This window comes from Herpailurus yagouaroundi, unplaced genomic scaffold, assembly GCF_014898765.1.
Source record: "Herpailurus yagouaroundi ecotype Mexico unplaced genomic scaffold, PumYag 191, whole genome shotgun sequence".
NCBI lineage: Eukaryota > Metazoa > Chordata > Mammalia > Carnivora > Felidae > Herpailurus > Herpailurus yagouaroundi.
Window position 1 is genome coordinate 13,378,258 of NW_024412422.1, and position 23,341 is coordinate 13,401,598.

A 23,341-nucleotide genomic window follows, 5' to 3' on the forward strand; every position below is an offset into this window, starting at 1 on the left:
AAGAAAGAAAGAAAGGAAGGAAGGAAGGAAGGAAGGAAGGAAGGAAAGAAAAAGAATGCATTCCTTTTCTATACATTCATGTCTGCAAGTTCAGGCCTATTTAACATTTGCAGGCTATTAGTCATAAATCAATCTCAACGGTAACCTCAAATTTTGGAGACTGCATTTGTTGTAACCTTTGTCAGAAGTGTTGATAAAATACAGTTATTGAGGCATCTAATCCCTGTCCTGTATCAACAAACTGTAATCTCATTTTGCAAATAACTGGGAAGGGAAGTGGGGAGAGAAATCAGCACTGTTCCCATAGTGACAGCTCAGTGTATCTGCAGTCCTTACAAGGGGGAATACATGTGAGGTTTGGAAATGATAAATCAGACATTTCAAAAGTTACTACTTAAGGTGACTATTTCTATAGAAGAGCTCACATCACTGTAATTATCTCTATGAAAGGAAATAATGCTCTGTATAGTTTCCATTAATCTTGAATCTCCCAGACCCTGCCTGATTTTGCGCTGATTTTCCTCTATCCACACAGGGCAAATGCCCCACTCGTCACATTTCCGGCAACCACAACTCTCTATAACAAAGCTATGAAACTCGAAGTAAATGAAATAATGTTAAAAAAAAAAAAAAAAAAAAGGCAGTCAAGGTTTCTGCATCCTGAGGCCCCGCTAAAAGCGAGGTATGCATTTAATCACTCATCTGTTCATTCAAACCTATACAGCATGCCCTGTGATTCCCACCATCTCACAGCCTGTGTGGAGACACAACATGGCATTCTCAGCATGACAGAGTCCTGGACAGCAGCCGCCCCCGAGGCTAGAGGATGGGCCTAACAATGAGGAGACGTTTACCACATGGGGACAGAAAAAATGTAAATGCGGACCTGCATATGGCAACTGACCAGGGGTGGCAGGACAAACATGAGCCAAGAGGGTGGAAGATGTCAAAGGAGGAAAGTCAAGAATGTAGGTGGAGACGCCAAATGTTCAGAAAGGATGGAAAGGAAGCCACGCACTTGTGCTGTCACTAGGTAAGTGATGACTCAGGTGAGAGTCACTTCAGTGGTGCACTGGCGGTGGCGAAAAGCAGACAGCAGGGGATTGCGAAGAAAATGGGGGGTGAAATTGAAGGCAGAAAATATTACTCTTTTTAAAAGTCTGGAAGTAAAGAAAAGAAGACAGGACTGTAAGTATGACCAGTGTGGCAAGATTTAGAAGAGCTTTTAAGGAAGTGAGAAGGATTTCCCCACCCACTAAAGATACCAAGTGGCAATAAGACATAGTGGCCATAGGCAGGGAGGCAGACAGGCATCAGCAGGGACAGGCGACCATTTGGATGGAGAAAGGAGACCCGAAACACCTGAAGCAGAGGCAGAAACAACATGAGGGGTACGCATTCAATAAAATTCCATTCAGCCAAGAGGCAAGCAAGCGCTCACGCCTGCTACAACACGGATGGGCCCCGACGGCACGACACTGAGTGAGAGAAGTGAGAGAAGTCATGTGTTTTATCATTCCTCTTGTATGAAACATCCAGAACAAGCTAATCCATAGAGACAGAAAATAGATGAGTGGTCGCCAGGGGCTGGGAGGCAGGAAGAAATGGGAAGCGAGCGCTTAAACAAGTTATGGGGTTTCCCTTCAGGGTGATGAAAATGTTCTGGAACTGGACAGAGGTAATGACCACACTGCACTGTGAATGTCCCAAATACCATTGAATTGTACACTGTAAGATGGTTCCAACAGATTTTATGTTACGTGTATTTTCACTCACTCACTCACTCACTCACTCACAGACACACACACACACTCACTCACAGACAGACACACACACACACACACACACACACACACACACACACACACACACACACACCCCCTGAAGCAGCATGAAACTAGTCAGCCCTCAGGCATCAAAGCGAAGGTGGAAGCAGTCAACGGCAGTTATATAATTACAACAATCTTCATAATCGTCAGTTATCAAGAAGAAGTAGGTTATGTTAACTACTAGAGTGAACACTAGGAAATTGCAAAACGAAAGCAATTGCATATGTTTCAATCTAATATACTCTCTTTTCAAAGACAAGGCACTCTGTGACAGTCTCTAAAGATTTCTGTCACTGTTGATGCCAGATAAATCATGCCTCTTACAATACCAGCTGACCCTGGTTTTTGCTCCCCTCCCCCCACAAAAGTAGTCTCCCACTTGGGAAAGGCGGCTTACACAATTTTCCTTTGGAAAGGAGAATGTCTGGTAGGGAGAGCAGACAAAAAAGAATGCACACGTGTGGGTCTGTTTCTGGATTTGCCAGCTCTGTTCCAGAGGACTATCAACAAATAGATTGAGTCCTTCCAATTACTGAAATACTTCTTCACGGGGGCACACGATACCCACTCGTCAATCAAGTCCAATGAGAATTTCTACCTAAGAGTGGAAACTGACATCACTGCCCAACTTTGACCAACCAGTGCTGCTCATGACTAACCCTCTTAATTTCACAAATTTTCTACATCTTTTTAATTGATAAAAAGAATATTCTACAATACCACTGCCACGGGAGGCAGGGATTCTTTTATTTTGATAAATCACCTCACATCCAATTGACAAACAGGAAATCAAATAGTCCCCATAGTGAAGGGGGCTTCTCAAGGCAGTAAAAATCCTTAGCAAATAATCCCAGTGAGATGCCTAAGATGGAGAACAGATTCTGGGGTGTCTTGGGCTTTTAAGCAAAATAAATACTTGAGGCAGGAAAAAAAAATACCAACACATCGAGAGGGCATTTCTATAGCATTGTTTGACCCCATCCACCCACACCAATCCTAGCTCACAAGTTTTTCTTTCTTTCTTTTTAATCTTAATTATCAAGTAGAAATAAGCTTTATGCTCAGTATAGAAGTACGGAAATAGGCCTCCAAATTAGTCTGACAGGAGTACAGGTCTCAGCTCCACCGCCTAGCTGTGTGTCCTTAGCAAGTTGGTCCACTTTTGAGTGTCAGCTGGTCTACAAAATAATAGCCTTCCTGTCTCAGAGGCATGTTGTGATGATTCTGTGAAACATGCAAGACCATCAGCTTGATACATGTTTGGTGAATTACGATGATACTTAATAAAGGACTCAGGAAGAACCCAGGTCCTAGGTCAGTGTTTACCCATCCCCTGTCAACTTCACCTCCACTGTCTTAATCCTAGAATGAAACACTCAATGTTTCTGTAGTATGACAATGAAAGTTCTTTCTAAGAATTCCTTTTTTTTTCTAAAACCAAGGTTTCTGCCAAACAAGGTGGCTCTGGAGTATATTTCTAAACATAGCTGATCAATAGTTTGGCTTGACTACAGTAAGTAATAATGTGAAATGTGTGATTTTACAGAAGTAAGCAGTACTCCAGATTTGTGGAGATTATACAGTAAGAATAGAGCTGATGAATTAATCAGTCTTCTGTAGACTAAGGTTGTTTCTAAATCATTTTAAATGGGTGGTTCTCTCCAGTCTTTTGAAATAAACACACATAGACACTACATATATACTTTCATTTATTTCAAGGGAAGAATTACCCATAATCTTCCTTGATAATCATTATCATGGTCAACGAGCTCTACCATTGAAGCCTATTATTTAGTTCATACCCACTTATCTCTCTCTTCTGAGTAAAGCACAGAACTATGAAGGGCCTAACAATCTGTCCTTTAAAGGGAAGTCACTTTTCTTAGTTGTTTCTTGCACGTGCTTTTCTGTAACACCCTTCAAAGTCACTGACTTTCAAATTTCTAGTGGCAAAACCTTTTCAAAAGGAAGGCAATTCAAATGCCAACATGCAGAAGAGAAGAACACGGGTGAGGGAGCCCGGCAGAGCCCTGGCCAAGGTAGCAAGATGCCTCCTCCCACTGTTTTCCCTACAGAGACACACAAGCAAGAAACGCAGTCAACAGTCCAGTCAAGGGCACAACGTGAGACGCGAGGAGGATCTCTCTGTGCTCCTCCCATGTATGGAATCCACTCTCTCTACCGGAGATGTTCCATGAGGTCAAACGAGATGCACCTCTCAGAGACCCTGCTCTTGCAAGAACTTACAGACACAGTGATGACAGAGCAGCTGCCCAATGTTTTAGACGCTCTAGTTTGTGCCAGGAAAAAGAGGACCTCATCTGGTCAAAGGGCTTCTATTTTTCATGAACTCCAGTTTCTCACATACTGACTAAAGGAGAGGGCACTGACCCTATTTAAGTCAATCCACTTTGATCCTTTTCCTGACCCAAATCAGAAGATGGCGAACATTTCTTGACTATAAGCTGAATGAGGATGAGCAAATTACTATCTTCATGTCCCTGTTTCCTCTCTGACAAGCGGAAATAATGGCAGTGCCATCGCCTAGAGTTATTGTAAAGACTGAGATGACAGTTATCATTCATTTGTGCTTGTCGCATAGTAAGAGCCAATAAACATGAACTAGTATCACCAAAAGCATCATCATCATCATCATCCTGGAGTTTGGAGAGATGTGGCATTCCTTTTGTGAAGTAAGGAAACTGTGGAAAGCTGTAACAAAGACTTTAAAGTCTGAAATCAACTCTCCAAAAAGTGCTTTCGCCACAAACTGCCATGTCAATGGGTACTCAATACAATTACCCCAGATTACTCCATCCCAAGTGAGAAGGAATCTTTGCCAAGTATTCCTGGGGGAAAAAATTCTCTTGAAGTGTAAACCATGAATTGATGACCACATGGTAAAATTCTCTTAAAAATATCATTTGAAGCTTCTGCTGAGGCCAGATAGGACTACCATTTAGCACTTTGATTCAACTACTAAAGAATAAAAAGAAGGATATGTCATTCATTAAAATCAGTTTTGTTTCAGTGCTTAATAAACTTATCAGAAATCTCTCTGATTTAAGTACGGAAGCAAATGGGTTATGGTTGGCTTCCGGCTCATTCCGGGTGTAACGCAAATCACATTCAACGCACAGAAGTGCACACACATACACAGTTCCATTAGGAAATGCTTTAAAAAAAATTTTTTTAAAGAAAAGCAGAGTTCTATTTAAAAACAGCTGCCAACCCCCACACCAAATCCATATTCTGAGAATTTGCTTCCTTCAAACAAATTCTGATGAAAAAAAGAAGAACCTTAAGAGGAAAGTAATTTTGAAATCCAGGCAATAGTAGGGAGAAGATATTGTTCCTTTCCATTGAAACGCATTGCCATGAGGTGGTCTAATAAAGGTCTTATTTTCTAGTTGCTCAAGTTCCCAGTGTTGCTACTTTTTTTTTTTCCATAAGCATCTGTCAACTCCTCCCCTAAGTCCTACAGCAGCACACTTGAAAAGCAAGGAGACCTACCACACAGACAAGTTGAAATCCCATTTGGAAGGACCCGACCACATCGAGCACCTCTCTGAGGGGCCTCCAAGTGCCCCGCCAACAGCAGCAGACAGGAGCACGGAGAGCAAGGTACGCCCCCCTGCACCCCCCTCCAGGCCCACTGACCTTCTGATGACCCGTGACTTGGTCCCTGCTTCTCCCCAGCTCCTCAGCAAGTTTCACGTTCTCTTCTTGCAATGCTGAAAGCTGCTGGGACTTCTGAGCTGCTGCCTGCTTGAGGGTTTCTCTGCAAGGACAGTGAGTGCAGGGTTACCATAGAAACAAGACAGGCAAGGAAACTGTGGGAGACGACCGGCTTCACAGCACTGAGGAAAATATATCTGGGTCACGTGCCTGATAGGATCTATAATAACAGGAGGCAGTGGTATCTACGTGCAGGAGAGGCTAAATGGCTTTAACCTCTCAGGAGGCGGACTGCCACCCACAATTATTACATTATTTTTTAAAACCTAATAAACACGATATCCACCCTTTCTCCACCCACACTTACCCACTTCTGAACACTCCCCATCCAAAAATCCATGCTACCATAAAATAAATGACAAATGAAATGGTCAGTCCTCTGGTCTTTAGGGCTATTTCCATTAGAAAATTATGCTCAAACCCAGTATGTTGATAAAGTGATTTACTTTGCTGCCAAGGCACTCTGTACTGACTGCACAAATCAGTAATGTGTTTTTTTTTCTGGCAGAAATAAAAATCTAATGGTCCCATTTGCCGGTATGCCGGTATCTGTCAGAGTCAAGTACTGTCGTGAATCTGAGTATTTTTAGGACAACTCGAGGTGAAATGCCTAAAGGAAATGCGGTTTTCCAATTACATAACAGGTGGTTCACTTTGATTGTATTCTTTCCACAATGCTAATTTGTAATTAAAAGAACCAAATAAAAATATAGCCTGTTAACCTCTATCATGAATACCAGCATATGAAATGTGAACAAGGTAAGTATATTAAACATCTTCCCAATATTAAAATTATCCAAAATACACAAATCAAATTATTATCCTTTATATGTGGGTATTAAAAATCTTTTATTTGATCACTGGATTTTAGTTTTCTGTCATAGAGGGTTTTGATGCCACTGTGAATTTTAAGTCTGTGCTGGCTAAACTCCATTTAGGGAGCTGTCATACGTGGCTGAATCCTGAACCAAGTCATCTGGGTATGAATCCATCTGCTGATAGAGGAACACATCTATTTTTAACTTCAATTGTCTAATGTGTGGCAATGCCTGGCATCTCCAGTTTTTTGAGTTTTAGTTCTCCATCCACCTATAATATGCATATTGGGGTAAGATTTAGGGGAATAAACCTACACAAAAATTTTCCTAGCACATTAAATTAAATGAGGTGTTTCACTGAGATGTCTATTTAGCAAGTGAGGAAAAAATGGAGAAGGAATTTTAGCCTCAGGTCATACAAAAGCTAAGAGGGTTGATTCTAATTATGGATCAACACACACACACACACACACACACACACACACACACACACACACACACTACAGCTCAAGTTCATCTTCTGGCAAAAGTCCATCAATTCCTGACAAATCTGAAGTTTTTACTTAGGATGAAATCATCTGAGGTCAAATCTTTTATTCCTAGGAGGTCACTGCCTTCCTCAGGGGCTGTTTGGTCTCAGCATCTTGATGGCCTGTCAATGAGAAGTATGTAATCCTACTCTGTGTCTTAAAGATGTGCATCTTGTAATGGCTTTTGGAATCCTTGGTTGCTATTAAGAGCACACAGTAAATAAAATTAAAATAAGGAATCAAAGAAATTTCAAAATGTCTTAAAGCAGTGATCTGTAAAAGCAACATTCAATGTGTTAAGATCTATAAAAATGTTTTCACAAATATTTATTTTCTCATTTAATCCTCAAAAGCCAAGGAAGCTAATGTTATTATTTGTATTTTAAAGATGAGAAAACTGAAGCTCAGGGAAGTGAGAGATTTTTCTCCAAATCATAAAGCCAGGAAGTTGTAGAAGCAAGAGAACCGGAGTTAAAACTGGCAGACAGACCTCCGCTCTAATTCCAACACAGAAATACCTTCCCGTTTTTCTTTAAAGCATAGTGGGTACAGAAAGGAGGCTCTAATAGCCCAACTTCCGGAAGTACTCCAGGGAATAAGTCCAAAAATACCTCCAAGTATTTCTAACAATTTTTTTAAGCTGCTTTTTTTTCTACACGACAGAAGACTATCCCAGTTTTAATCTGAGAGGCAAGATACATATTGTTAACATTGACTGCATTGCAAACATTCTACTTACAAGTCTGTTATCAATCAATTAACTGCCATGCTAAGTATATTCTATATTCTAGATTTATTACTGTGCCAGGTGAGTAAAGACAAAAATTAAGCCGCTTCTATCATTTTCCCTAACATCCAAAATTACACTGAGAAACCATTTTATTCTCTCTGTCCACCTGAAAATAGGAGCTGGCTAACCAAGAGTTTTCCTAAAACCAGTCTAGTAAATGGCACAGAGGAAAAGGAGTATTTAGCTACAAGCGCTGGGTTTCCAGAGCCAGGGGCAATATTCCACAGGAGGTAGTTCTGATGAGAACTCCAGTGCCTACATTGGTGTCCATTTTCCTCCAGGAATCAAAGTCCTATCTAAGGTGCGGGGAAATACCAGGAAAGTTCTAAAGAACACAAAGCACCCCAGATACATGCTGGGAAATAATCAGCTGCTCATTCTCTAGCTTTGAGCACTGAGGAACAGTAAAATAACCGCTTTTTTTTTTTTTTTTTTTGAGAAGCACCATTCCCATTACATAGTACATTTATTTTAGTGGTCCTTGAAATGTGGCCACGTCTACAGCAGGGAACAATGAGTCACCGGGGGCAGGGGCTCTTTCAACCTACTCCTCCTACTCCCTCTACCAGCTTCTGATGCCTGTCACTGCTGTGTCCTACTGGTCCTTCCTCCTGCTAAGAACCCCAGCCACCGTGTGCCAGGTTACTGACAAAAGATGCAATCCCCTCAGTCCTGGTAGGCCAGATAAAAAGGTGGAGAATCAAAAGCAGCCCAGGCTGTCTGCTGGGTGGTCCTGGTTCCTCCTCACCCCACCCCAACTACACCCTCAGGGATCAGAGATCTGGGAAAAATGGTTCTAGGGAAGAGGACAGGCCATGGTTAGAGGAGCAGCAGCAGAAGCCTCAGTCTTTTGCTCATGATCCTTCGTGTCCAGAGTTAGGAGGCTAAGATTTTATTATTCCATGGAATCATTTGAAGAAGGGCAAAAAATGATCTCTTAACGGACATAAAACCACCCCATACTAACTGGAGGTGGGTGACATGACACAGACTCAGTGAGGATGGTGAACACTTCAATACTAGACCAATGCAATGACCATCACGAGAGACTCCAAGTAGGCCTGCAGGAAAGCGAAGTTTTATGTAAATCCCAAGAGCTGTCTTGGCTCAGTCCACACCGGCCCTGCCCCTCCCTTACCTAGTACAGCCCAGAGAGCTCAGAGGTGGGATTATGGCAGTGGGAGGTTGGTTAGGGAATCTTCTCCTGCTGCTCAGATCCTCCCTCACCAGCTGCCCGTGTGACACAAATGAACTAAAGTCAACAGTGCTCCCAAAGCGCCAGGGCAGCACAATGACGTGTGTCACAGGGGAATGTCCCAAACCAGGTCTGCAGCCACCCTCTTGGAACTGACGAAGACTTTGTTTCCCATCACAGGGACCTTTATCTGTGTGATTTGGCTTGCGAAGGCCAAGAAGCTCAAGCCCATCCTGATGGCCACAATCACAACTGTCGACTGATCAATCTGTGCAGGTGAACAGAATTTTGGGGAACTGCTGAATCACTGTCTAGAGAAGTATCATTAAAACTAAGACTGAGTATGGAAGTTCTGAATCACTATATTGTACACCTGAAACTAATCTTACACTGTATGTTTACTAACTGGAATATAAACAAAAACTTTAAAAAAACACACAAAAAACTAAGACTGAGGAAGGGATTAATCATGCACTGCCTAAGTTGCTCAGATGAGATTCCTTCTGGAGGATTTTACCAACTCTCAGAAGAACCCGACCATGTACCAGTTTAGTCCCAAGCTTGATCAACAAATCGTACTGAGGATGGAGACTTGGAACTGATGCTTTTGTTTCTGTTTGAAGCTAATCTCTTTGTTCGATCAGAAGGGGGGTATAAATAATACAAACCCTTAAAGGGCAGGGACCATATAAATCCATCTTCTTATCCTTCCTAGCACAGAAGACACACTCCAATATTCACTGGATTAACTGCCTCTACATTTCCAGGTTCACACAGTTGATATAGAGTGTAGCTCTCAGAACCGAAGAGCAACATGGAATCTACACCGAAACGATCATTGAAAAAGCCAGATCAACACCAACAATTCACAGACCTGAAAACAGACCTGAAAGGCAAGGATTTGGAGGTGTTGTTGACAAAGGAAACATGGCCAGCCTGTCTGGCCAGGTGGCAGTCTAGGTGGCAGACTGATGGATAAACCTGGATTAGAAAAATTCTTCCAGGGGCGCCTGGGTGGCTCAGTCAGTTAAGTGTCGGACTTTGACTCAGGTCAATCTCACTGTTCGTGAGTTGGGAGCCCGCATCGGGCTCTGTGCTGACAGCTCAGAACCTGGAACCTGCTTCTGCCCCTCCCCTGCTCATATTCATTCTCATTCTCTCTCTCTCTCTCTCAAAAATGAATATGAAAAAGAAAAGATTCTTCCAGAATCCTTTCACCTGACTTCCATGCCAGAGGTTCAATTACTCTTAAAATCAAGATTAACAATCTCAAAAGTGACATGCTTTTTATCTCCCTATAGAAAGGATCTTGAGAGATTTATTTATAAAGGGTCCTAACTTCTCAGGCAGCAAGCACACTTTTCGTTTTGCTTCTTTAACTCAGCTACTATCTTGACTTCACTTCCTCACAGCTAAGCAGTTATAGGGGCTCCCAGGTATGCTAAAGCATTCGGGGGACAGAGAGGGTGGTGATTACTTTTTACTTTAAGCAAGTGTTTGTCAAGTTATTTTTTAAATCATTAGTATCATTTTCACTTTTGTGACATTAAAGTCCCACAGTTTCTCTCAAAGGACATGAACTTACATTTCTTTCCTGAATTCTTCCATTTTTTGATTCTCTACCGTCAGAAGCTCTTTCGATTTGTTCAGCTCTTCCACATTTTTCAGGTTGTTTTCTTTAAGTGTATCCAACTTAAAGACCAAGAAAAAAAAACTTGATGAAATTATTTCATTTTCCAGTGGCAGGACTGGATAGACATATTCATGCAAACGTGCACTTAATAGATAGGTGAAATTAGTCAGGTACAAAAAAGGGGGGGGGATTACCAGGTGAGGAGACAGCAAATGACCACGTCTATTATAAACGGCAAACCTCCCTCTTACATTTAGTCAGACATTTTCCGTACACCTGGCCAAAGTGTCAAACTAAATTGCTACATGAATTACAACAAAGGTTTGCTTCCACTTTGTATATAATTCTCAGTATTCATCATTGAACTTGCTATTCAAGTATGACCCCTCTTAACAAACACGAGAAATAAATTGCAAAGGCATGACATCAGCAAGAATTATTCTTTGCAATAAAAACTAAAACCCCTGTCCTTCCCCATAGATTAGTAGTTTCGGATGTATCTGTCAACATTAGAACTAAATGTACTGAGTCCCCGTTACAAAAAAAACATTTGAATTAAAGTATTTTGTGGGTGGGAAAAGATTTGGTTATCCATCTGAACTCTGATCTGAAGAGGAAAAAGCCCGGCAGGGAGGCTGAAAAGCACTCATACATTCAGCCCCATCACCTGCCCATGGGGGATGCAGCCAGCTTAAGGCCTGGCCCTGATAGGAGAGCCAAACACATCACCAGAACGACAGAGACGTGACCAACTACGGGCTCTGGCAGGTGACTGGGGCTCTAGGTGCAGAGCCCCTAGCACAGGGGCTCCCCAAGCACAGGGAGCTCGCTCGGCTGTCCATGACCCAAGGCGTGCTCCTGGCCCCAGAGTGGCTTCCTGGGACTTGTGTGGTCATCTTGTACAGAGTTACCTCTGCTACGTCACATGTCACAGTCAGGAGGCCTAGACAAGTGTCTCGATGGTTTTAACGCCACAATGTTCCTTTTAATGCCTCTACAATTAATAGAGGAGTCTAGAATTCTAGATTCACAGAACAAGAAAAACCAAGTATCACAAAGGGTCCAAAAAAATGATTTAGCCAGTCTTACATTCTGGTTCTAACAAGGACACCAAGGGCTATATCATGAAAGTGCACAATTCTCCCTGATTCTACCCTCGAAAATGAGATATATTCCCTAAAATCTTCTTATTCATTTTAACTTCTGTGATTACCATCTGATTTTTTAATGCTTTTTCTTCTTCTATTAGGACCATCAGTTCTGTAAATGTACCCCCGGGTGTGTAGTTTTATTTACCCTGTAAGTATCTTAAAACGTGCATGCCTTGACAGATTTCCATCTTTGAACCTGCATAGTGAGAAGGCCTATGCTTTACAGAGCAGCTATTCAATGTGGCCAGCTCTTCCCCTGCTTAATTCCTTCACGTCTCACCTGACTATCCCTTTTAAAAACATCTGAAGCCAGGCAGAACTTCACCTAACTATTTTGGAGAATCAATCTGTTTAGGACCAAGAGGTAACTGCTTCCCAAAGAAAGAAGGGGCTGATATGAACTGGGAATGGGGAGGAAGGGAATCAAAAATAGGTCCAAGAATGAGAAATGCTACTTTCAACAGAATAAAAGTGATCTTGAAACCACAAATCTGAGACGCAGAAGTGGCTGCCTGGAGATGACACAAAAGGGAATCAGGACTGAATGACACCGAGAAAAGGCCTACGCCAAACTTGGGGCCGAGGAATGGAATTTGGTGGCTCAAGTTGGGAGAGAGTGAAAACAAAAAAAAAAAATGTATGTGATTTAAGATAAAAGACACAAAACTAGAGAATATTATGAGTACCTCTCTCTTCAGTTCCGTCATTGAAGTTATCATAAAAAAGCCACACTATTCAGGTTTTCCCCTCATTATTTCAAAGGCTGATCCTACTAAATAAGTAATGAAGGATTACACTTTATTTAATATTATCATGGCTCTGGTGTACATTCGACTCCGCTAACAGATCAAACCTGTGTGAGGCCACACTTCAAAAAATAAACAATCCTGAGTTAGTGATCAAATATTCCATGAAGTCGGTAAGCTGTCCTTTGTACAAAAAGCCATTTAAATCTGATTACTTCATTCTGTAGTTTTTCGTTTGTTTGCTTGGTATCCTCCAAGGAGGCCAGAGTTTCACTCTTCTCTTTGGTCATCTGTTCCATTATCTGCATGGCATCTTCTGCTGTTTGAGCAGCCTAAATACAAGAAAATACTATGAGAAATGAGGTCACCCCCGACCCCGTCAGGGATGCTCAGGCAGCCCTCGCTGTCTCGTGTGGTTAAGGCCCAGTCACCAATCCAATGCCGAAACAAACAGACCGAGACACGAAAGGTCTTTACTCCAAAGGGGAACAAAGCCACAGACCCTTTTCATGCCATTCTTCAAACAAGCCAACTGCGATATGCAACTGGCAGATTTTCAGACCATTCCAACCTACATCTTCCAAGCTCCCAAGTTACGCTGACAGTCACACTCATCATTCTGACCGATGTCGGAGAGAAACATTCAGGGAGAGTAAAGACCAACATCCTCATGTAGCTGAATTTTCTCTTAATCATATTTACTGCTGTGTGTTTGAAACACTATTCTTGCTATTTCAGATGTGGGGCTTTTGAAATCACTTGTAATTTAGGTGGGGAATTTCTCAATGAAAAATAAAAATTATTTGGGCAGTTATTAACATAAGGCTCAAGTGTTTAATGAGAAGGATTAAATGGAAAGGTCTCTGAGAGAAGCTGTGGGTAATGAATATAAACATGGCTGTGAATAAAAAAGATAATAGGCATATGGAGACAAATCCTTAGCTAAGATATGAAAACAATCATTAAAAACAATGTTTTTGTTTATTTTTTGTTTTTCATAAAAAATAAATGAAAAGATGTTTAAGGCACTTGCTTACAATTTCACGTGGTCTAATAAAGCTTCCAGGAATTCTGCAGTGTATCTTCCCGACCGCCAGCCATGGAGATTTCACTGGCGGGTTCCAAGTCCAGAAGGACAGACACAACAAAACAGTTAAAAGCCAAACAGAAGATACTATGTTTCAATATATGCCCATTTTTCTACTGTTCTTAATCCTTTCAGAACCACAGTTGACTTTTTCTGGTAAATTTCTCCTTAAATTAAAAAAGGTATCCTTTTTATTCACAGTTCACACCTCTTTCTAACGGAAACAACTCCGATTAGAGATTTAGTAATGAGTGGCCCCTTCAGGTGGTAACATAGGAGCAGTGGATTCAGTGGGGTGCCTATCCTCTCCAGGAGGCGGCTAGAAGTTAGTGCACAGTATTAGTAGTCCAGGTACTGGTCCCTGACCCTCCCACTTTACCGTAAATGACTGAAGAGTCTCGAGCTCTCTAACTTTAAGGGTGAGCTTGCTCTTGTCTTTCCTTAAAATACGGTTTTCATTTTGAGATTCTAGGAGGTTGGCTGAGATATGGCTGTTGGTTTTGGCCAACTGGCTAATCTCTTTCTGAAGGATGAAGTAGCTTTCCGCCAGCTTTTCCTTCTCCTTTAGAAGCTCCTCCTTGGTCAGTATCATGTCTCTCTTCTCGGCCAGGAGGTTCTTGTTGTCCTGCACCACCTTGGCGCGATCGGCCAGGGTCGTCTCGTGCTTCAGCTGGAGGTCATCCAAGATCTTGGTGAGGTAGCTGTGCAGTTCCTGCAGCTCTAACTTGGATTTGGACAAGGTGGCGAAATCTTTCTTCAGAGTCTCTATGTTGGCAGCGAGTCGAGCCGTTTCTGCGCTCAAGAGTTCCTTTTCCTTAATTATCTCCACCACTCTCTGCTCTGACTTGGTCTTCTCTTGGTCGAGCACAAAATTTTCAGACTGAAGCTGCTTAGTGCATGCTCTTAACTCTTCCAGCTCCTGCTCCAGGAGGACCAACCTGCCATGAAGTTTATTGTTTTCATACAGGGATGACTCAGTTTCCTGCGCTCTGGCTTCTTTTTCCAGGAGGAAGGACTGCTGAATTGTTTGGATCTCCTTGTTTAATCTCTGACACTCTTCTTGCAGATTCAACCCATCCCGCAGCAAGATGCTCTTTTCAGAACAGCAAGTCTGAAGTTCAGCATTCAGACTCTCCTTTGCTTGCAGGGTGCTTGTGTGCTCTTTCTCTAAACTCTGCCTGGCATCCTGAGCCTCTTTCAGCATCAGAGAGAGATCGCACTTGGTGGCTGCTAGCAATTGGTTTTCCCTTTTCCTCTCCTGAAGCTCCTTCTTCAGAGTGTCGAGATTACCAAGGAGTTTCATCTTCTCGTGCACTACGATTCTTCTGTTTTCAGACTCTTGATCGTATTTCTTTTTGAGGTCTCCTATGGTTTTCATGGAGTTCTCTCTTTCTGCAAGCAAATCTCCATTTTGCATTTCCAGGACAGACTTTTCCTTCAAGAGACTGACATGCTGCTTTTTGAGCTTAGCAATTTTCTGACATACCACCTCCTTCTCAGAAGTTAGGTAAGTGATCTTCTCGTTCAGGCTCATCTCCATATGGGTGGCCTCTTCCGAGCACTTCTTCAGTTTTTCAGCAATGAGCCTGTTCTCACTTAGAAGTTCTTCTTTTTCAGCCAAGAGTTTTCTTTCAGAGGCAGCCAAGGCTCCTTTTTCTTGCAGAAGCTGGATGCACTCGGAGTCTGCGATATTCCGACTGGTCTTGATTTCTTCCAGGAGCTTTGTGAGGCTGCTATTTGTAGCCTGCAATTGCCTCACGTCCAGCTCAGCCTTCCTCAGAGCCCTCTTGGCATCGTCTAGCTGTGTGTGGAGCCCACTGGTTTCCGTGCTGAGCAGCTGCTTGATCTGGAGGGCAGCCTCCAGGCTGGCACTCAGCTTTTCCCGATCTTGAAGAAGCACATCCTTCTCAAACTGCAGCTCTTTGTTGTTCTGGAGAAGATTTTCTCTTTCCATCTTTAAGACTATGCACGCGCTATCAAGATCTGACTGCTTCTCCAAAGCTGACTTTTTCTCAGCCATGAGATCTTCAATCTCCTGCACCAAGGTTTTCTGATCTTTGACTAGCTCTTCGTAAGAGCTCTGCAGCTTTTGAATAACTTCATCTTTATCTTTAGCCAAGGCAAGATTTTCAGTAGTGAGCTTCTTGATATGATCCTCTAGGTGACCTTTTTCTTCTTGATCCTTCTTAGACTCAGCAATCAAAGTATCTTTGCTGAGCTGGAGCTCTTCTGTGAGTGCCCGCAGGCTTGCTCTGGAAGCCTGCAAAGCGTCATTTTCCATACTGATCTTCAAAAGCTCTTCCTGCGCAATATTGATTTCTTGTAGTAATTTCTCTCTCTCAACAGCTAAAGATTCTTTATGGAGCTGCTCCTGTTGATAAAGCTTTTCAGCATCTTGTTTTTCTTCTAAGACTTTCTCCTTTTCTAAATTAAGAGTTTCGTTTACCGACCACAGTTTCTGTTGATCTTCCTGAAGTAAAGTTATTTTGGCCTCCACCTCTACCAATTTTGATAAAAGTGAACCTTTTTCTAACTTTAAAGTATTTCCCTCCTGTGCAAGAAGCTGCTTCTCTGATTTCAGACCCCTCAGCTCTTCTGACATTAGTTCAATTTCTTTTTTGGCTGATGTTAACAAATAAGTTAGCGACTACAGAAATAAAAGGTGGAAAGAATGGAAACAAAATGAAATCAAGCAGACAAATGCGAGCCCAAATAGCTTAATGCAACCTAAATCGCCCAAGCTTAAAATGTTTTGCAATAAATGTCCTAGAAACTACCTGGATAACAAGGGGACGGGGGAAGTGGGGAACTAGATGAAAAGAGCCCATTAAAGGAGAACACAAGGCAGGTTTAGCTTTGTGAAGTGCTGATCTATCTACTGGTTTATTTTATCTCCGAAACACTTTTGAAATCATCCCTGAGTGGTACCTACGAGATAAAAATGGTTAGTTTGACTTTGACATCAGGGCATGAAATTCTTTCCTGCCCTTCTAACTTCCCAATTATTTCTCTTGTAGGAAGAATTCAGAGAAGAATTTTTAAAAATACAATCTAGAGAATTACAAAAAGTGAATATATTTTAACCAAAAGCGGGGGAGGGGAAGGGTGGGGGAAAGTAAATTGTTGCTTTTCAAACTAACTATAAGACATCAGCTTACCAAAGGACAGTCACTGGCCTGGCTGATTTAATCCCAATATTACAACTTATTAAAAGTACAGACCAATTTGCTAGGTTTGGGTGACTGAAATAAATGATTAAAAAAATTTTTTTCATGTTTTATGTATTTTTAAAAGAGAGAGACAGAACATGAGCAGGGCAGGGGCAGAGAGAGAGGGAGACACAGAATCCAAGGCAGGCTCCAGGCTCTGATCTGTCAGCAAACAGCCCAACGTGGGGCTTGAACTCACAAACCGCAAGATCACGACCTGAGCCAAAGTCAGACACTTAACCGACTTAGCCACCCATGCGGCCCAATAAAATGAGTTTAAAAATATATACTGGTTTAGGGGTGCCTGGGTGGCCCAGTCAGCTAGGCATCCGACTTCGGCTCAGGTCATGATCTCGCAGCTCGTGGGTTCGGGCCCTGTGTCGGGCTCTGTGCTGACAGCTCAGAGCCTGGAGCCTGCTTCGGATTCTGTGTCTCTGTCTCTGTCCCTCCCCTGCTCATGCTCTGTCTCTCTCAAAAATAAACAAACGTAAAAAAAATTTTTTTTTAATATACTGGTTTATAAAATGACTTGACCACATTATCTATACCAGCACTGTCCAGAACTTTCTGCAATGGTCTAAATGTTATCTGCACAAATATAGTAGCCTACTGGTCATGTGCATAGTTGGTGATCACGTGAAGTGTGGGGAGTGCAAATAAGGAGCTAAACTTGTAATTTATTAAAATTGAACAACTAAATTCAAATTAATGTGGCTGGTAGCTAGTGTATTGGACAGCATGACTACAAATCACTGAGTCTTAAACTAGGAAACACAGAAGTTCTGTGGGCTCCATGAACCTCCTGAAATCTTATATAAAGTGTGTTGAGCATATAAATTTTCTAGGAAGGGAATACTTTAAGGGCTCATCAGATTCATAAAATAGTCTGTGAGCCACTGTTGCTGACCAATACTGAAATCCACAGAAACTGGATATCAAGACAACTTTGGAGGGGGAGCAATCTTAACCAAATGACCCTTGTAAAAAATAAAAAACAAAACACCAGTAAGCAAAATTAATGAGACTTAACAGAAACTTCTAGAATGTCATGGTTTCGTCAAACTGCAACATTTTTTTAAGGGAAACACTAAAAAAGTGGAGTCTGGGGGTGCCTGGGGGGCTCAGGCAGTTAAGCATCCAATTCTGGATTTTGACTCAGGTCATGATCTCACGGTTCCCGAGTTCAAGCCCAGCATCAGGCTCTGCACTCACAGTGCAGAGTTTGCTTGGGGTTCTCTCTCTGCCTCTCCCCCACTGTCACCCACAGGAGCTCTCTAAATAAATAAATAAACAAACATTAAAAAAAAAAAAAAAACCTGGAGTCTGTCCAGATAAAGGGATCCATAAAGATAAAAAATCTGGAAATTATATCCGGTGTTAAATGACTCGTAAAACTGGAGCTGTTTAACAGGGAGAACACAAATCCTTGACGGCCAGCATGAAGGAGAGAGAAAATGGAGGCATCTTATATATAACATAAATTATGTCATGGTCCAATTTAATTAACAAGTTTTAGGTGGGAATTGTTTGAAGTCCTATGTATGCTCTCTTACATTTCCTTTTCACTAAACTCCTGTATAAACACTAAAAGTAATTGAAGACAAGTATTTACTTTTCTTTGAACAAGTTAAATACTAGGAGGGAAAAGTTAAACAGTAGAAGGATGGTTGAACTTCATTAAGCTACCAGAGTCCAAAAATATACTGGGTTGCAGATATGATCCTGACACCATAAAATGAAATTCAACATTCTACTCTATTTAATAACAGAACGTTTCCTCCCAGCCCCTGCATCCAGCTTCCTTATCAATTAAGCTCAGAGTGCCTTCCAGGGACATATAAAAGCCCTTTCTAGACTCCTCACTTCTAATCTGCCGTTTAGGAGCTCTGTTTCTCCAATGCTCACTTGTTTCACGCGGCCTCTGCTTCTCGCTTTGCTGCAAGATGTCCCTCCTAACCCCAGTGCAAGGCAGCAGCAAGATGGCCAAGATTAGAGGCCACAACACAAAGTCTATTGCAAGCAGGCAAACACAGCTCAGGCAACAGGAGACTCTCTGTGACAGCTAGGGAGCAAGCAGCATGGGGTGGGGGGCTGATGGCTACACAGGACACTCAGGGGAAAGCCCTGTACTGTGGCCGCCACCCCGAGAAGGACCAGCAGCTGGCAGAAAACACGTGAAGCCAGGAAAACGTAATTCGCCATCCCGCCAAGCCCTCAGAGGTCAGCATTTGTAAAGGCCAGCGTACCCCGTCCCATCCGCTGACGCTCTCTAAGCCCCACTGCAGCCTCGACGCAACACAGCGACTGAACTGTCTCCCAGAACATACTCTGGCCTTGTCGGCTTGCTTTTTCAGTTCCACCATCTCCTGCAACAAGCCACTGTTCTCCTCCTGTGCAGCCTTCAGCCTCTCCTCTGTGTCCAGCAGCATCTCCTGTAGGCTCTTCAGGGTTTCTTCGTGCTTCGCCTTCGTCTCTGAACTGGCTGCTTCGTACCTAGCTTTCAGATCCTGGCACTGGTTGTGGCTCGTTTCCACCTTCTTCTCCTGCAGAGAGCCCGAATGAGGGAGACAGTCATCTAGCCGCATCTGCATTGTCCCTCACCTTCCGGCCAACACACAGTCCCATTTATTGCCTCCTTACCAGGTCCGACAATTTCCTCAGCAGTTCTTGCTTTTCTTCCTCATGCTTTTTAGCTGCTTCCTGCTGGCACTGTTCCGCTTTGAGAGTTACTTCCCCAATATTCTTCTGCAGATAGCTTGCATTTTCATTAGCCTTTGTGAGCTTTAGCTGTAATTCTTCTACGGTTCTAGAACAAGTTTCAATACAAGGGGTCAGAGCTTTCAAAAGAATGCTTTGAATTCCAAAGATATGCTTAGAAAGATAGTATTAATAATTGTATTAATGATTATAAGTTGTGAATAACTTAATGACGTCTGAAACAACAAAAAATTAACCTGACTTGCCCTGAAGAATAATTTTAACAATTGTGACAGTTATAAATACATTATTTGGAGCAACAACTACTGTAATTGTGAAGGTTTATCATTTTATGTCAATAGATCAGTAAGGAAAAATGAGTGAAAAGTACACATATATGAGGAAATGAGTTATTTTAGTTAAGTTTCAAAATTTTAGCAGACTAGATTATCAAAAACTCATTCTAGTGCCGCTTGAGTACAGAAGATACAAAATGACACTTCAGAACTTGAAGAACTAGCTTCGAGATCCTAATGTGGTCCAACAAAGATGTACACAAAGACGTGAGACACAAACCTGGAGAACAGGCTATCAGACGACTCCGAGAACGGAGGAGGGAAACTCGGGCGGTCCCTCTGGGTTTTACACCTGTCCGACACCTGCAGAGATGGAGCTCCTCGAGGGCACCGTGCCACAACCGCCTGTGCAACTGCACCCACCTCACAGCGGGTCTGACCCGAGGCGGCCAACCAAGGCCCAGTCGCCACCTGCCCCGCCACCCCACGCCGGCCCGTGGATGCAAACCTAACTGCCAACTAGTCACGCTTTCAGACTCCTTGGCCCTAAAATGTCCTCTGAAGGCTTTCTGCCTTATAAGACATTTGCTTTCTGTATGGAAGCTATTAAAAGAAAGAAAAATCAAAGCAACAAGAACCTCAGAATAAAGACAACAGCAGAGGTGAAGATAAAAGAAGCTAGCGCTGAGGACAAACAGCGCAGCGACGAGAGCCGCGAGCTCTCTGGGGCCAGAACACAAGCGAGTGACTTCACCTTCTTGAGCCTCAATTCCTTTCTCTTCAAAATGGGAGTAAGACACTCACCTCACAGGATTGTTACAAGAATTAGAAAATACACCCAGCACAGTGCAGGGCACATACCTACTAAGCCTGTAATAAGGGCTACCCTTCGTGACACTGAAACAGGTTAAAAAATTGTTAAGCGCCTGTAAAAGATGTCACTGCCCTTGGTAAAATTCTTTGCAAGTCATTAAAAAGTCCACAATACTGTATTCCTTAGAAGGTCCAGTAGTTGACTGAAGGGTACACCGGGGTAATGACAGGAAGGAAGAGAGACAAGAAACTTTAAAACAGAACCACCCTGAATTCTGGCTCCGCTCCCTCCGAGACCTTACTTCAGAGGCCAACCTAAATTGGGCGCCCCTATAACCATTCGTACATACCTTTCTTTCAGACGTAGCTCATCGTTCATTTTTGTCAGCTGAGAAGAATTATCTCCAGACATTTTCATAATTTCTGCAATGTCGTTTTCCAACTTTTCCTTTGCCTTTATCAACTGCTCTTCTCTGTCATCTCTCTCTCTGAATTTTGTCTCCATATCTGAATATACATAGGAAAAACAAATTGCACCACAGCGTTACAGGCAACAAAAATTTATTGACTACATCCTGTATTCCGAGGCTTGTTCTGAGAATATTTGCATACAGCAATCCCTGCCCTCATGAAAATTATATTCTAGCCAAGAAAACGGACAATAAACAAGATCAAGAAAGAAAATAAATAGTATAAAAATAGGGTTAATTGCCAAGAGGGAAAAAAATGTAAGTAGAGAAAGGAACCACGAAGGAGTCGGGAAGGTTAAAATCTCAGGCAGGGCCTCTCTGAATGGTAACATTTAAGTAAAGACCTGAAGGAGCTGAGGGACACCAAGTGCAAAGGCCCTGAGGCACAAAAATGCTTGCCATGCAGAGGACAATATGGCTGAAGTAGAATCAACAAGGGGAAGGGTACTACGGGCCTTTTGATGTAATCGGAGAGACTACAGATTACGGGATATAATCAGAGAGGTAACAGGGCCTGGCATTGGTAAGGACTGCAGTTTTTACCCTGCATGTGAGGGGAGCTACCGAGTGATCTCAAGCAGAAAAGTGACACGACCTGACTTGATGGTGGAAGGACCGCTCTGGTTGGGGTGCTACAAATGGACCAAAATGGGCAGGGCAGAAGCAGGCTGAGCAGGCAGTGAGCTGTTAGAGCAGCTAAAGTGAAAAATGATGGGTGGCTTGAGTCAAGGACAGCGGTAGGAACGGTGACACGTGGTGGATTCTGACTTATTTGAAAACAGGGCAGAGAGCATGTGCGGAATTTATAGACCTCAAACAAGTATTCAAGTATTTGATCTCATTATATCACACTATTGAGTGAAGAAGTTACCCCTGAGTAAATGTTATTGTAATGTACTATGGTTACCACAAATCCTAGGAAACCTACTATATCCAATGCTTAGTAACCAGAGCAATCTTACCTGTTAAATTTTCTCTCAACTTCTCCAATTCGGTAGACAGCGCGTTAAACTGTTCCTCTTTTTGACGTAACTGATTTACTGTTTCTATGGAGGATAAAGTTGAAAGTTTAATATATTTCATACTTAAGAAGCCATCTAGAGGCTGGCTGTCTTAAACCAAATCAAATAATATGCTTGGGATTTGAGAGGACAGAAATGCTAGAAAGTCCCACCACACATCAAACCGCTGCATAATGGACCTACAGGAGTAAGCACGCGTCTCTTTCTGCCTCCCCACATCCGTGGATTAAACAGACACCAGGCAGGGCACCTGGGTGGCTCAGTCGGTTAAGTGTCTGACTTCAGCTCAGGTCATGATCTCGTGGTTCATGAGTTCAAGCCCCGTGTCTGGCTCTGTGCTGACAGCTCAGAGCCTGGAGCCTGCTTCGGATTCTGTGTCTCCCTCTCTGTCCCTACCCAACTCGTGCTCTCTCAAAAAATAAAAAAATTAAAAAATAAATTAAAAAAAAAAGCAGACACCACGCATCCCTTTCTAGGCTTCTCTTTCCTACTTCCAGCTAAAACTCAATAGTTATCAATGCCTGAAGATTAAGATAATACTTTTCCCAAGTATGTTTAATTTTAATATACAATAAGCTTCAAGTCAAAAGAAGAAAGAATTAATGGGAGTTTGAGGCTTCAGGAAGCTAATGCAATCCGGCTGCAGGAGCTTCCAGAAGAGGGACATCAGACTACAGGAGCATCTATTCTGTGTATTCCAGACGCCATCTTCAGGGTGAGAATGTGACATTCTCTAAAGCCATCTGCTCATACTTTAATAAGACATACCTTGCATGCTTCTCTGAACAGAGACCGCCTCCTCTGAAGCATCAGCAAACTTTTCTTTCTAAAAAAAAAAGAATTGGATATTCAGATGAGAAAGATTTCAAATTATAGAAATAGAAAGCTTCAGTCAGTGATAACTACAACACTATCTACTTTTTGTGACTGATTTTGTTTCATCAAAACGAGCTTACACTCAAAACGTAGACACCAAGTGCTACCATATGTATACTGTGCATGTACATACACAAGTGAATGAGGTTTCTATGTGTGTGCATACCTAGGTGTGCACATACATCTGTACAGATGTGTGAATGTGCACACGTAAGTACATGTGGTACATGTGAATGCTTTTTTCATGTTGCCATCCTCAATTAGCAGAACTTCTCTTCAGATATCTGGCTAAGACAGTGATCAAAATTCTGAAATGTTTTATATCTGAGAGTAATGAGAACCTAACATCTTGAAACCATATCAACTAATTCTGGGGGCACCTGGGTGGCTCAGTCGGTTAAGCATCTGACTTCAGCTCTGGTCAAATCTTGCAGTTCGTGA

The 23,341-nt window shown here is 42.4% G+C and overlaps 1 protein-coding gene across 16 annotated transcripts in view; it reads right to left on the reverse strand.

Annotated features, from left to right (window-relative positions):
- CLIP1 (CAP-Gly domain containing linker protein 1) overlaps positions 1-23,341 on the reverse strand; it is a 126,498-nt gene that overhangs the window by 21,613 nt on the left and 81,544 nt on the right. For 12 of the 16 annotated variants that reach the window (XM_040443944.1, XM_040443952.1, XM_040443954.1 and 9 more), the window contains 9 exons: positions 22,793-22,850; positions 21,965-22,048; positions 20,883-21,039; positions 19,367-19,532; positions 19,054-19,269; positions 13,897-16,164; positions 12,646-12,762; positions 10,486-10,592; positions 5,490-5,610 (listed from right to left, as the gene is read on the reverse strand). In XM_040443944.1, the coding sequence (XP_040299878.1) occupies positions 5,490-5,610; positions 10,486-10,592; positions 12,646-12,762; positions 13,897-16,164; positions 19,054-19,269; positions 19,367-19,532; positions 20,883-21,039; positions 21,965-22,048; positions 22,793-22,850 (3,294 nt within the window). The remainder of the gene's footprint in view (positions 1-5,489; positions 5,611-10,485; positions 10,593-12,645; positions 12,763-13,896; positions 16,165-19,053; positions 19,270-19,366; positions 19,533-20,882; positions 21,040-21,964; positions 22,049-22,792; positions 22,851-23,341) is intronic. The other 4 variants (XM_040443958.1, XM_040443957.1, XM_040443956.1 and 1 more) reach the window with 1 other exon arrangement.